General features: G+C 33.5%; 1 protein-coding gene across 8 annotated transcripts in view; it reads right to left on the reverse strand.

Annotated features, from left to right (window-relative positions):
• The window catches only part of ADGRA1 (adhesion G protein-coupled receptor A1), a 278,267-nt gene that overhangs the window by 120,524 nt on the left and 141,471 nt on the right, over nucleotides 1–16,272 (reverse strand). For 5 of the 8 annotated variants that reach the window (XM_038181087.2, XM_027460805.3, XM_021268078.4 and 2 more), the window contains 4 exons: nucleotides 12,198–12,362; nucleotides 8,122–8,320; nucleotides 6,683–6,832; nucleotides 3,231–3,392 (listed from right to left, as the gene is read on the reverse strand). In XM_038181087.2, coding sequence (XP_038037015.1) covers nucleotides 3,231–3,392; nucleotides 6,683–6,832; nucleotides 8,122–8,320; nucleotides 12,198–12,362 — 676 coding nt within the window. Of the gene's footprint in view, nucleotides 1–3,230; nucleotides 3,393–6,615; nucleotides 6,833–8,121; nucleotides 8,321–11,959; nucleotides 12,071–12,197; nucleotides 12,363–16,272 lie in introns of those variants that run through there. The other 3 variants (XM_038181086.2, XM_038181089.2, XM_013093850.5) reach the window with 3 other exon arrangements.

Genomic DNA, 16,272 nt, shown 5'->3' on the forward strand with positions numbered 1-16,272 from the left:
TTCTCAAGCTTGTCCAGGCCCCTTTGGATGGCATCCTTTCCTTCTGTTGTATCAACTGCACCACTCAGCTTGGTGATACACATCACCAGAATCAAGCTACTTGCCTCAGTTAAAACGTCTGTGTGGAAACACATGTTCTTGAACCCTGGCAATAGCCATTTAAGTATTCAGAAATCCAAATTTCTGCTGTAGAATGGAATAGCACTGGTTTCCTACTACACATTTGTGAGATGAAGGTTAATAAGCAAATGTTAGCTAGATAATATTGTATAGAGGATTCAGGTGATTTCACATGTAATATCCATGTTTTTTGTTTTGTTTTGTTTTGTTTGTTTGTTTGTTTGTTTGATTGATTGTTTGTTTTAATTGAGTAGGAAATTCTTTAAACATAAATCTTTTCACTCCACAAATAATCCTATAAAGGCCTGACAACATTCAAATAATATGAACACACCATTCTCAGCATACAGAAATGCATAAAACAGAACGCAAAACAGTTTTCCTTACATAGCACTCTAAAACGAGCTTTAAATTGATACAGATGAACACAGAGAAAAAATATCCATGGAAACAAGCAACAGTCAGAAAGGTGCGTGTTAGGAAACAACAACACAAGTTAATTTTATATAAGTGTTGCAGATATAGAAAATGCTAATGTGGAGCCCATTTCCTAAGTTTCACATAAAAGCACCACACTGCAGAATGGCCAAAGGGTTTCCTTACAGGGGTAAGCTGAGAACAGCACTGAAGAGAGCAAAGTGAAAGCACAAAAGCACCCAACCAACCAATCAAAAACTTTGCAATTAGCCTAAAATATTCTGAAAGTTTCATCAGGCAGAGAGTAAAATTAAAACTCTTCAGAGGCTGGTTCGAAGGCAGCTACACTCTCCTGACAGGACTACAGAGTTACGTTTTGTCATCCATGGGAAGGCTTCCTTCTCATATTGCACATCTGACAGGTACACACAGAAATATGTGCTAGAGTGAAGAAGCACCTCAGAACAATACCGATGCCTGCCTGAGCAGTGTGGTGACTGTGTCACAATCTGGCCACCAGCCAGCCACGTTGCCCCAGGCCTGCCACTGACCAGGGATCAGCCTCCTTGCCACAGCCGAGCCTGGCAATCACAGGGCTGCGACCTGGCCCGGTTGCCATCAGCAGGCCTCACAGGGACTAGCAGCGTTATGATCCCTGCTTGGGCTCATCACCACCACTGAAGACATGTGCCTGGGCTGGGGCAACCCTGCCCTGCCCTGCTCCCTGTCTGGGGGCAGTGGAAAAGGCCCAGGCTGGCAAGGCCTAGCCCTGCCACCCACAGGGGAGACCCAGGCCCTCAGGCCACCCTGACATAAACTTCTTTTCCACAGTACTTCTCTAAAATTTTAAATAACATACTGAAAAATAATATTTTGTTTTAATTTTAACTGTTACATGATTATTAAAGTATAATTTTAATATAATAAAATATAACTATGTAATAATAAAGTATAATTTTAGTAGCTTTAAGTATATATGTGCAATATATACCTCTAGAATGTATCTATCAAATGAGATTTAAGAAGGTCTAAATGAGGGTGTCAGTCATGGCATTTTTCTGACCTTGAAATTAGTCATTCCACAACTTTATGGAACTCGAAAACCATTTTTGTCTTTCAGAAATGATAAAGGAGTAACAGCAGAATTTACTCCCAGGTGGCTTTTCAACATACAGGGAACACAGTTGTGCATATGATATACAATTGTCACAGCTTATTGAGGTCCATTTTTTTCAGGAACCTTATTATGAAGTAGTAGTTACTTAAGATTTGGGGGTTTTATATGACATTTTCTAAAATAAAGAAAGCAGATGCAATTTCTGCATGAAGTTTGCTGGTTAGCCTCCAGAAGGACCAGAAGTGTTTGATATTTGAGAAGATAACACCAAAAAAAACTTCATAGCCTTGTTTATTTACAAATTGCACTCAACTGTTCTGTATGAAGCAATAGAGAACCCCTAGCAAATTTGCAAAAGACATTGCAGAAAACATTGCAAAAGACTTCTAAAAGGCAAATCATAAAGGCATCGTTCATTGATATAAATATTTGTAGCAAACTTGATTATTTTATGTAGATATTTTCTTTTAAAATTATTTTTATAATAATATTATTTTATTCTTCTAAAAAAAAAAAAAAAAAAAAAAAAAGAAAAAAAGAAAACCAAAACTATCCAATGTGTTTTATCACTTTATTCTGCAAGTGGAAAGATTGATTTTCTAAAATTATACAGAGAGGGGACTAAGGCCATTATGCTGTTAAGTTCAGCTTTTTTTTTTTTTAATATACCTTATTGCATATCTGAAACTAAAACTGAATTCACCTCTAGTAGCTTCACCTGCATTTCTCAACTTCATTGGACAGTGAGAAAATAATAAATAATAAAGGTTGTTTAAAATCAAGAAAGCAGGCAAGTGAACCCATGGAGCAATAACACTTCGAAATATTTAACTAAAACTCCGATAAAGATAACTTTCAAGTTTTAGATGCATTTCTAAGTTTTAGACATTGAAACAGACAGTTTCTCAGTATCAAATGAGAACCCTTCAGTATCCAAATGTCAAATTCATCATGTAAGTCAAGACCAAGGGAAAAAAAAACAAAAACAGTTACTTCATCCTGCTCCAGGTTGCTTCTAAATAACTAAAAATATCTGCAAATTAGTAATCTTTATGACAAGTTTTTTTTTGTTTTTTTTGTTTTTTTTTTTTAATATTTTGTAAATTCTTTAAGCATGTGTTCTCTAAACTCCTCTCTGAAAGGCATATTAAAAACTTTAGGTGACAAGGGAGCATGTTGTCTTTGCTCTTATTAAAAAAAATTCACTCAATTTATCCCTTTCAAAATAAACCCAGATACTACAGTGAAAAATAGAAACTGAGTGAATACTAAGAACACTAGAAATATGAAGTTGTGAACAGTCTATTGTATGGATGCATTAAATCAAATTCAGGAAAACCAATTTTTAATACGATTAGTGATATTCAGAAAAAACAAAACAAAACAAAACAAAACAAAACAAACAAACAAACAAACAAAAAAACAACAATCCAAGTGTATCTACATACTATTCTGTGTACCTAGTTTATACAGTCTTGCCCTCCTTCTCTGCATACAAGTCAGTAGTAAAAATCGTGAAGAAAAATAACATCTAAAAATATTTTTTACAAAAAATCTTTGTAATTTTATGAAATACCTTTGATATAACTTGAATGTTGCTGGTCAGTACTTGATTTGCAATATGTTCCACACATCGTACAATCCTGGTGCAGGCTTTGTCTTCTTTTTGAGCCATCCACAACACATGATCATCAACCAACATTATATTACTAGCAATTTCAATGAGAGCATCCCCAATCTGAATGATAAAACAAACAAAGAAAAAAAAAAAAAAACACACAGTATTTTCTACAAGACATAAAAATAGAATATAAGTGCACAGGAGTACAACTAAAAGTAGGCATTGTATTCTTAGTAGCCATCATTCAAAGATACTTTTGATTCTGTTAAGAAAAGTAAATGGACTGCAAAATTGATGGCAATGAAAGAAAAATGCTACTGCTTTCAAAGAAAAGCTTTTTGGTTCACAATTTTAAAGCTTAACATCAAGATGCACCACAAATACCAATGTCTCTCATTGGGTGAAAAATGCAATCCCAGAATTATTAACCTCTTTCTTAAACTAAGCAAAACTGGCCAAACCTCTCTAAAGAATTGTTTCATGGTTAATAAAAGAACCTTTGGGGGTGGGAAAGGGAATATATTTGGGAAAAAAATTGTTATAGACATATAGATATAGTTTGTAGATATATTTGAGATTTAACTCAGGTGCTGATACATCTGTAATTAACTGACAGCAGAATAACATAAATAAACAAAAGGTGAAAAATAAGAAGAGGAAGTTTATATTATAATTAAATGTATTATTGGAGAATAAATGCATGACATGAAAAAATACAAAATTTTGGGCTAATACATGTACATCTTCCTGGTAACGAGGAACCTGTGTGAAATTGGCGAAAGTATGGGCTTGTAGCTTTGTGTGTTTTGATTCACTCTTGCAACTAACTCCTCTTAGAAGTGACTATTTTTAGGCAAGGATACATGTAAATCCTTGTCTGTGCCTGGTGATACCTTGCAGTTTTCAATAAGTATGCCTGTGTTTCAAAATGTTGTTAGTATATCACATTTAGAAAGAATAAATACCACTGTGAATATTTTGGTGATGTTTTCACACTGAAGTTAAAATATTTACTTTTTAAAATTTTAAAAGTTTTTTTGAGCAAGATTTCAAAATTAACATTGCCATTATTTTTGAAGGCTTATGGTTACATGAGACACAAAGATATGCCAAAGATACACAAACCTGAATACAAAGTTATATAACAGAAAACAAATGACCAAGGGAAATACAGCTTAAAAAAAGCTCAAGAGGTTAAAAAGTCAAACTAATAGAAGCATAAAAATAAGACAAATGCACAGATAATTCAGTGAGACAAAAAAAAGAAACTCAGCAATAATGAAAATGGTTTAAGGAATGACAGTTTATGAAGTCAGTTCTGCATTTTCAATAAAAAATACATACATTTCACGTGCATTTCAAAGAAGAGAGAAGTAATGAGACTGTGTGAAATTATATGTGACTATTCCCGAAATATTTAATGTATTTTTGAGAATGTAATTACCAGGTAATTCTAGATGGATTTGACAATGTGACAAATAGAGTTATTGATACAATGAATAATAATAAAACACATTAAGAGACTGAAACGATTTATGAGAAAAGATTAAAGCATAGACTAATCAACTAAGCAATAATTAACTCAGGGCAGAACAATAGACTATAAATATACAAAAGATGAGAAATAAAGAGAAAGTAATTTATATTATAATTAAATGTGTTATTGGAGTATAAGGTATGACATGAAAAAATACAAAATTTTTGACTAATATCTTCCTGGTAATGAGTTGCAGTATACTGCAAATACGTCCCCAAAGTAGTTGAAGCTTTCTTGCTTTAGAAGTAAACCACCAGATGGGACAAAGTACAGCTAGGTCTTCTAAAAATGTGTAATCCAGTGCTGGCTAGGAATGGCACTTCCCAGAAAACAGTTTTAAAACTATTTTGGTAAATCACAGAAAACCTCCCTGTATGTATTTACTTTGATTTCTAATGATTTTAGGTAATTGTTGTTTGAGCTGTTAGTTCATTCCAAATTAACCTACCTTTGTTCATATGTTTCCCTACTTTAAATTAATTTTGATTCCATTTTGATCCCATTTTCATCCCATTTATTGAGCTCTTGGTTCCAAATTAACCTATCTTTGTCCATATGTTCCCCTACATTAAATTAATTTTGATCCCATAACTCAAATGTCATGGGTGAAGTTACTGACACTTGAACTTTACATGTATGTTTGTACCCTATGATTGAGAGTTAAGAAATGAGTGTTAGTAAAGTGCTCAGTGAACAAAGAACCTGCGTAGTGAACTTGAGAGAAAGGTATAAAGTTCAAAATAGAAGAGGACAACAGAGACAAATGAGGAGAATGTTCTAAATTACAAAAACAATATGAGATTATGAAATTACAAATGTAGAGGTAAGTGGTGGTGATAGAGCTGTTTTAGTACAGAAAACCAGAAAATGAATCCTATTTGAAAATCAACTAAGAGATTACAGATGATGCTCAGTTTTAATGCATAATGGAATGCACCAACTGCTAGTATGTGAAAAATAAAGAGACTCTATGGATAAATCCAAATATTTCTTTTTGGGTGGGAAATTATTTTTATTTTTATTCAGAAAGCAGTAAGATCTTATCAGGATTTTGAACTAGGAAGTTGAAATAGAGTTGTAGCTTTGAAACAATTCTTGGAGAGCACTTAGTAAAACATTTTAGGTCTGGTGAATAAAGATGAAATTGAAGTTGGAGGCTTTTTCAAATTGTCACTAAAATGTTAACTATTACAATCCCCAAAGCCAGAATGGAATGAACATTGCCAAACCAAAAGAAAACAAATGCTTTAACTATAGCTATCATATGTACAAAAAATACAGGTTATGAAATCTAATGCAAGCAGTTACTCTGACAATTAACAGTAAAAACTATGATGAATATTACTGTTCTCTATAAAAACTTATTTTTCCCATAGGGGTTTGCATACTTTGATTAGACTTCCCTGTAAAAATGCCATAGACTTTGCTAAAATTGTCTGTGGAAATTTGTACTTCAAGACACATTTTCTTCTCTTTACATGAAGTTCTACATGCTTTCAAAACTCAGTTAAGAAAACAAGAGAAGCATGAGTAACTCCTAGATAAAGGTAAAGAAGTGGCCAGCTTGAGAAGCACCTTGAATAAATTCTAATATGTTAGTCATGGTGGAAATTAAAACGAAAAAGAAAACTAAAGCCATGGCTTATTGAAAACTGAATTCTATTCCTTAGCAATAACACCTCTGTCAATCAGATGAGATGGCTCAGTTGTCTCACATAAAGAAAGACACAGCAGTATATGCAGAATGTTTGCAACCAGAATACCAGCAAGCAATTTTAGAAGCTTCAGTGTGTGCCTGCATACATTAAGATTAGGACCATCTGTGAAGACTTCGCTTCTAATTTTTTTCAGCATACAGAAGATATCTTACATCTTCAACTTCATCCACGAAGACAATTAACTTTTCCATTATATAAGCCAAATATATTACATCCATTTTATCCGCAAAGTGGGAAGCACCTCTCGTGTAGGCTGTCAGCTGGCGGGAAAATTCAAGCACAGTCGTCAAATTGATGTGCATCTGAAAATACATGAGAATTGCTAGGTGTAATAAATCAGCTACCTTTGTTCTCTAAAGACTGGAGATCCCATCCATTTGTATAATGCTTTCTATAAATTCACATGGAGTTATATGCATCACTAGTACCATAAACATAAATTTCAGTGAAATATTGTATTCTCAGCATTACATCACAGATTTCATTGTTGTCATCTCCAGACACCACCACATGTCAACAAATATTGAAAATTTTTGCATGTCTGCTTTCTCTGGACTGGAACAAACCAGCCTCAAAGCATTATACCAGCCTACAGTCTTGCCTTGCCTATATAATTAGATCATTAATGACAACAACAGTGGTATCAGTGAGGGTTCAGTGGTGCATAGTGGTGCATAGTTTTTACTACGCCAAAAGATAAGTTCAGACTGGATATGAGGAAAATGTTTTCTACAGTAAGGATATAGTCAGGCATTAGAATAGGTTTCCCATGGAGGTTGTGCAGCCTCCATCCTCAGAGGTTTTGAAAATATAAGCAGTTAAAGCCCTGAGAAACCTGACTTAACTGTATAGCTTACCTTGCTTTGAGCAGGAGGATTTACTGGAGTGCAGAAACCAAACAGAATTGTTTTCTTATCCTATAATTCTATGGGATCTCTTAATACAGTAATTATTCCTATTTAAATAGGAATACACTTGAAAACAAACTTCCTGTGGTATCTAGCACTACTAGTTAGGAAAAAATTACAAAGGAAACTGGAAGTGGTAAAAGTTATAGGTCTATGCCATCCTCCATGCTATTCACTGTTGTGCTCTTTTATCCTCGTGCATTTTCATCAATTTGCATTTTTACCTCATCCTCTCTTAACCATCACACACCACTGCTCTTATTTTTCTTTTTTTTTTTTCTTCCCTTGGACGGTATCAAAATGGCATTCTGAAGTAGCCTTCATTTCCACAGCTTGTTTAAATATATTATGGGACAACAGCAGTGGGAAAACAAAATTCCAGTCAACAGAACTCTGATATAGGACTTCAAGAGAAATTAATGTATTTCTAGTAAAAATGCAGGAAGGGTAGGCAAAGAAAGAACTGAAATGAAACAGTGATGACCCTGCCAACATTACTAATGGTCATCTAGTCTCCAGGCACACAGAGAAAAAAAAAAAAAGTGTTTCAAAAAAAAAAAAAGAAAAAAAAAAGCCAGCTACCAGCTACCACAAGCTTGTGGCTGAACAGACATTTCCTTGCAAGCTATTCAGTAAAACCAGTACCAAAACCAGAAAGGAAGCTCTGCATTTCATAAAATTACCTGACTGAAAGCATGAAGAACTTGAGTTACTTCTTGTGAATAAGGACATTCAGAATAGTTTTCTTCATCCCAGCGTCCAGTTCGATTACATTTACGCCATGCCTTAGACTCTTCTGCAGCATTGTGAAAGGCAATGGAGTTAAATGAATACTGAAGACAGGGATGGTAAGCAGTTATCCCAGCCAAAGTTTTGGGCCATCTATGATAATAAAAATAATAATAATAATTTAAAAAACAACAACAGCAACCAGCAACAACAACAACAAAAAAAATCCCACAGTGTAAATCTTCTTTTCAAAGGCATTTTACAATAGAGCAATAATATGCATGATATTTAAGGGGGGGGGGGGGGAAAGCTATTTTAAATTTCACCTCCTTATGTTCTACAATGAATTCCTTTTTTTCCTTGGAAAATGTCAGACTTATACAGGCTGAAGTCTGGCTGGTCACACATTAATTCTGAATTAATTGTAAGAAAGTATTTGGTGTTCAGGAAGAAAGAAAAAAGAAAGAGAAGAAAGAGAAAGAGAAAGAGAAAGAGAAAGAGAAAGAGAAAGAGAAAGAGAAAGAGAAAGAGAAAGAGAAAGAGAAAGAGAAAGAGAAAGAGAAAGAGAAAGAGAAAGAGAAAGAGAAAGAGAAAGAGAAAGAGAAAGAGAAAGAGAAAGAGAAAGAGAAAGAGAAAGAGAAAGAGAAAGAGAAAGAGAAAGAGAAAGAGAAAGAGAAAGAGAAAGAGAAAGAGAAAGAGAAAGAGAAAGAGAAAGAGAAAGAGAAAGAGAAAGAGAAAGAGAAAGAGAAAGAGAAAGAGAAAGAGAAAGAGAAAGAGAAAGAGAAAGAGAAAGAGAAAGAGAAAGAGAAAGAGAAAGAGAAAGAGAAAGAGAAAGAGAAAGAGAAAGGGAGAGGAGAGGGAGAGGAGAGGAGAGGAGAGGAGAGGAGAGGAGAGGAGAGGAGAGGAGAGGAGAGGAGAGGAGAGGAGAGGAGAGGAGAGGAGAGGAGAGGAGAGGAGAGGAGAGGAGAGGAGAGGAGAGGAGAGGAGAGGAGAGGAGAGGAGAGGAGAGGAGAGGAGAGGAGAGGAGAGGAGAGGAGAGGAGAGGAGAGGAGAGGAGAGGAGAGGAGAGGAGAGGAGAGGAGAGGAGAGAAAAGAAAATAGAAAAGAAAAGAAAATAGAAAAGAAAAGAAAATAGAAAAGAAAAGAAAATAGAAAAGAAAAGGATGTGTTTTCCTTACATTCACCTTTGCAGGTTGCACAAAGCAGAGCAGAAAGTCCACTAAGCATAGAACACCTATTGCTAAATGTTGTAAAAGGTAGATGACAATCTTACTTTGCATTTTGACCCAATATCACAAGGCCCTTTTTGCCGCAAAGCCCTGAGAAGCAAAAAATTCTGAATGTATCAGAAACCAATAAACATAATTTGAGTAGAGATTATGTCTTATGAAGGAGCTAGCCCTCAAAAATTAAGTATTAGGTATACATGATTTATCTACTGATATGTATGATTATGATATGTATGATGATTTATGCCAAAACAGACAGTCTTTGAAAAGAAACAATAATTCAAGAGGAGCCAGAATTGTTCTATTTATTTCTTGTGTCTACTGTGCAATACTATTATTTTTATATCTGCTGCATTCTCTTGAACTGCACATCTGGGATTGTTTGTCTAAAGAAAAAGAAAATCCATTATCCATTGCCATTTCCAGGCTAGTATGGACATAGCAGGATTAGGTAATTAAAAGAAATCAAACAAAAAGAGAAGAATATCATCTTCCAGTCAGCATGTCTGGAAAGGATGTGGTTTTGTTTTTAATTGCACTGATGTAATGACTGAAAGCAACCAATCAGAAAAAAATAAAATAAAATTCTGCCTCACACTGGCACACACCTTGACAATCAAGGTTTGCTCAAACATACATATAAATCCCTGTTAGTTATAAGAGGCAAATCCATTTGGACATTGTTACATAATATACAGACAGGTTTGGGGCTAAGTTTACATGTTTTCCTAGTTTCTAAAAAGGAAAGGTAAGGAGAAAAGTATTTTTATGTCATAGCTAACTGTCACTAGAATAATTCATGTGATGTGAAAAGTTGATGCAAAATGAAACATGAAAGGATTGTCACAAAAAATGAAATATGTACAATATTATTATATTCTCCTTTTGACTCTGACTCAATTGAGATGAAATATTATTTCAGTAAAAAAAATAGTATTAATTCAATTGGGCCACACTGAGTAACACCATACCTCAAAAGTAAAACTAAAAGAGGCTATTCTAAAAGTAAGGCACATCAAGTCTTAGCACAGATTGCAGAATCTGGTCTTTTTGACTAGGAATAATAGGGCAATGCAACATTACTGTTTGCATTTCAGAATGTTCTTCTGGTGAGCTGAAAAACAAAATATGAGCAAAAGATGGCCATCACAGAGAAAAACTCTTGGTACATAAGGCCAGGTCATTGTGACTCAGAGTGCCTAATTCTTACTGCAGTTATACAATTATAAATACCACCTAGGCTGATGAACTAAAGGAACCATACTTCCCTAACAGCTGATGCCTTTTTCTTTTTCCTTTTTTTTTTTTTTTTTTTCCCCAATAAAAGAACTGTTCTTTCTAGCTTTGCTTTTGTGTTGGAACCCTTTCTACTTATGTACTTGCTGTATTATCAAAACTTCAAAGACCTTTCTAAGAAAAATTACTGGTGAGATATCTGTATCTCTGAGGGTAAACCTTTGAAATAGTTTCAAGTGTTAATGCTAAGTTTGACCCTGATAAATTCCCTATAATTCTAAATTCATTCCCTTGAAATGCTAAAGAAATCTATGGACTCAGCATCCTTTTAATATACATTTTAAAAATAAATTTATATAGACTTCTGGAAAGGTGATCAATAGGGAGAGAAAAGCACACTCCCGTTCTTTTGGTTTATATAAAATGACAAAAATGCCCCTGGTGTTAGCACGGTCTGTAGAATTTATATATGTATATTTATTAATAAAAAGATGTAATTTTATGGAAAACAAAACAAAACAAAACACACGTGTGCATTAAGTTGTTATCAAAAAGATTTTTTTATGACATTACTTGTTATTTCATAGGATATATATCCTATGAAGGTGTATGTATCTTTAAAAGACCCAATTAGAAGTTTTAAAGTCAAAAGTATGTACAGAAAGTTCTGGTGTTTAAGAAAAGCTTCCTCTCTCAGATACTTTCCTTTTAATTAACTATTCAAGCTGAATTCTTATTATAATTCGCCTGGTAACAAATTACCTTCCTGATTTCTCAATGGGAATGCCATCATACATCAGTGTTATTGTCAAGCAGGTAATGATATTTTATTTTTAAGAGCTTTATGCATATCATTGAAGCGTTTTTAGAGCCAATCAAAAACAATGCCAAATTTAAAGAATCCTAGATTTTTTTTTTCAGTTTAGGGGTTTTAAAATTAAAAACAAACAAACAAAAAAATGACATATAGCAATAAAAGTAAAGATGAAATAAAAATTATGTAACAACAATATTGTGCAGAGACTATAAGATTCAGACAGAAAGATGGATGTGTTTTCTAATCATGTTATATAATACCTCCAACGATCTTTTACTAAATACTTTTACTCACTAGTTTGATTCTTTTCGGCAAGGTATTTTAGTAACAGTTTTGTATTTGTAACTTTTAATCTCAGCTGAATAAAACTAGTCAGAACTGGAATAGATTAGGAAAGTACTGAAGATTTAATCTTCTAATGCTTTATTGTAGTGTCATTATATTGCATAATTTCAAAAAGACCAAGAACAATTATTAACCTTCTTGCATTTAGCTATGAAGTGCCAATACCTTTTTAAATTTTCCATAATCTCACACTGAGGAATTTGAAGGATCCTCAGACAAACCATTGGTTTTCTTGAAACACTAGCTGCTATTCCCATAATAATCACACAGTACTCCTTCTTCTTACTCTATTACCTGACAATGACAAGTAAAATAAGTGACACATTCATACTCAACACTGTAGTATCAGCAAACATGGATATTGTCCATATGTGAAAATCACTCCCAAACCAGGAATTCATACCTGAAATCTCCCTTGTTGTTAATAACTCTTTCTGCAGGGCAGTAAGGTGCAGCCGTTTCCAGTACCACAATTTCTACTTGTTTAGTGCTATTTCCATAGGAATTGTTGACTAGACACTCCCAATCTCCACTTGCATCAATATCAATGCTAGATAGGATAAGTTCACTATAAAAAGAAAAGATTAATTACTGAATATACTTAGTTTTATAAAGATTGTTGGTAGTTTCCTGACATTAACTTCTCTTCAGAAGTTTTCTGTGAAAACATAAAAATGGGTTTTGATTTATATTATTATTATATAGACAGACAGTATGTGATTGTTTTGTATTAAAATTTTAACACCAATTTGGACTGACAACTCAGGTCATGAGAGGCTATAACAGAGATTGTAAGTCATCACTAAAGAACAGTTATGCATCAGTCCCCATTCTCCCTTTCCCTATTATTATAAAATACTGCGTTTGTTGCATAACCAAGCACTTGAAAGTCAGAAATACATTTTGAGTTGATAACACAACCACTCCTCAGAGACTGTTTCCCTTCAGCTGTGATTGGAGCTCCTATGGCATTTCAAAACCAGAATCTGCTGTCCTGTGTCATCACGTGACAAGTTTTCTAGAATAGCCGCTGACATTGGAAGCCATATATAATTTTCCTGATGAATGCAAAATGAGATGAGGCAGATGCTGATATTTCTTTTAGCACTGTGCTACTCACGAACTTCTTTCATACTGTCCCCCATCAAATGTGAAATGTAGTTATTAATATCAATAAATTAAGTTTGAATAAACCCTTTATAATCAAAGTGATAGACATGTTAAATATAGAGACACTTTGTGGCTTCACTTAAAATATGCACAATATGTGCGCATTGCACATTACTGCACCATGCCAATGTTTAGCTGTCTAAGCTAAATATTCTATGCATAATCAGAGGAAATAATTTCAATAATATTTAAAATTGCCTATAACTATTTTTGTTAGGATTTTCTGCATATTTTGAAATAAATTAGAAGATTTTATTCTTTTAATGGATGAAACCCAGGCCCAAATGAAGTCAATTAAAGTTTAGTTCTTCAAATAACTTCAGCAGGGAGAGAATGTTATCCAATTACTGTAATTCTATAGATCTCACAGACAAAAATAATGCTAACTACTACATTTTAAGAAAGTAATATATTAGATCTTAAATCTGTCATTGGCTTAGAAATAAATTTTACTGTAGTTTTAAAGAAAGTACAGCTTCTGAAAGTAGCTGCAAGAAGGAAAAGGTAGTAGTTATCTGAAGTATTTATTTTGCTTTGCACAAATGACTTGTTTCTGAATGTTTTTTGTGGTTTAGACAATCAGAAATTCTGTGGGAAGAAATGGAGTACAGTCCAAAAGAGGAAGATACATTTAAAAAGCAGAAGCACGGAATTCAAAAGTTATTAAGTTGATTTCAAATCTGTATATAAAACAAAATCTTAAAAAAATGTTCTTGTGGCCTTTGGTACTTTCATAAGGAGCCTGATATTTTGAAATATATACACAGAAAAATTATATACATTTTTTTTTTCTCATTTAAACTTCTCTAAAATGCCATTTTTTTCATTTCAAATCTTTGTATATTATATATCCACTTTTATCAGTGTTGCTACAAGAAAGGAACAAATATTCTTGTATATAAACTACTTCTTATATATAAATAAGTACACCACAATCAAGGTAGGAAGTAATTAGACAGCTGTTTACGTAATTTTCCCTTTGAAAGATGCATATAATGAAGGATGATTTTCTCAAATACTTACTAGAGGACTGTTATCTTGCTCTCCAGAAAACAACCAACCTGTGGTAAATAGCTTTTCTTTTAAGTTAAATTGCTCCAGATTCCTTCTGTAATTCTCTGGTAATTCTGTCCAATTTATGATTAAACTACCTTTAAAAATCTAACACCTATTTAGCATGGATTTGAGCTCCAAGTAGCCTGGATTCCCCAGTTTCATTGTTACAATGAATTCTAACATTTTTTATTGCAGAGAAAATAGAAAAAACTTCACTATCCAACACTGCTCAAAGTGACTTATTTCTTTCATATCAACAGCAGCAACTAATCTCTTAGGAAGTACCAGATCAGGAAGACCAATAACAGCAACCTCCTAGCTACCTCTTCCTAGCTTATCTCTATCTTTCCACATTCAGGCTGTAAAAGTTCAGTGAAATTAACCAGTTGATAAAAATTTTCAAATTAAGTTTTCTGTTTCATATGTTCCAACCATCTTGCATCATCTTTATAGACAGCTGAGAAAGAATATGTTCCTAGAGCTTACAAAAACTATTATCTATGAAAGCACCTTTTTCACTGAAACAATAAGCAGCATAAAAATTCACCTCTGGCAGCAAGTCCCAGAGACATCCCAAGTCCATAGAATGTATGAAAAACGTGCTCGTCTTTTGATTTCCACATAAAATAGCTGCAATCATTATAATATAATATTATATATAAATTATTAAAAATACAAATATTATAATTATAAAAATATAATATTATAATAACTGTAATCATACTGCAAATTTGATAAAACTGGGAACCGTGGTGATTTTAGGTAAATGATGGAGACAGAAAGTAAAGGAAAACTTGAAGATATCAGTTTTACAGGTAAACAATATGAAGATAAATAAATATGAAGAAAATGAGTACATTTTCTATTCATTTAAATTGTTGAAGTGTGTTCTGATGTAAATTTATCTGTCACTAGACAGATTTCCTGTCAATTAATTAGATGATGTTTCCCAGTTTCACAGACAAATATTTACTGATACATCATTTTTGCTTCTTCTAGAAACACAATACTTGAACTCTGGTCCAAGCTCTCTAAAATGATAAGGAAATCCTCAAAGTCACAATTAATTTTCTGTGGCTCTTCAGAACTAAAATGTTTGTTAAACCAAAATAAGTTTACACAATATAGAAGAAGCTGTGTAATGACCAAAACATGGAATCACTTCCTGAATAGCCACCTGGCCACTATAAATGAAGCACTTATATTCCTCTAGAACAATTTGGATAGTAAGACGAATATTGAAACTGTTATTGAAACAAATTGTTTTATAATATTGTTATTGAAACAAATGATTATTACCCTGGAGAATTTAAGGGACTACATTTAAAAAATAATTAAAAAAAAGTGTTTTAATTCTTAAAAAGAGGTCAACTTAATCTATTTAATACTTTCTTTGCCTATAATTTTGGCAATTCCACAGTCCTGGCAGACCAAAAGGGAAGGGTGGGCCTGCATAGAATTTTAAACCTCTTCATTAAATTCTTGTTAGGTTGGATACATATTTTAAGTTTTGACACTATTACATTAGCATCCCCAGAATTTCCAGTGTTTTTCGTACTGCCAGTAGAAAGGCATTCTTGATCTTTCTTGGTCAACAAGTCTTGGCAAAAGGCAGGAACCCTCCTGTTACTTGAGAACATTGGAGGACTCCTAAAACTCTGTGTTTTAGGAGCTTGATAAGAGCATATTAGAATTAGGAAAGAAGAGCACCATTGACTGTAGTTTACTTGATTATCCTATCTCACAAAAACTAATAAATGTCAGGCCACAAACAAAATGATTTTGCATTTACTATGCAGCTTTCCTACAGATGGATTATGCATCAGAAAGAGTTTCTGTTCACTCCACGCTAGCAATCAGACTCATGAGCACTTCTCAGAGTTGTGATAGCTGCTACTTTTGTGGAAATTTATGACCTACCAACCGATAAACAAAGTCAGACATTCATGAGGTGGAGTCAAGGCAAACTGAACATGAAGACTGCTGCCTGATGGGAACAAAAGGATGGCTAGCAAGCCTTTCTTATGTTTTCTTTGGAAATCATAGTGGCCTTCTCAGTAAACCAAAGAACACTGAAAATAAGAAACAGCAGATACATATTTCTTCTTTGCACTGTGAAATTTCATGCATATTAGGGTTCCTTCATCAATTGTAATAACTGACATATTGACAAATTAATTAATATGTAGAGCTGATACAACTGCATGAAAAAGTTATAATATTCAATAGAAGCCTGTGGCATTGGACAAAGA

The sequence above is a fragment of the Anas platyrhynchos genome, chromosome 6 (assembly GCF_047663525.1).
Source record: "Anas platyrhynchos isolate ZD024472 breed Pekin duck chromosome 6, IASCAAS_PekinDuck_T2T, whole genome shotgun sequence".
Lineage (NCBI taxonomy): Eukaryota > Metazoa > Chordata > Aves > Anseriformes > Anatidae > Anas > Anas platyrhynchos.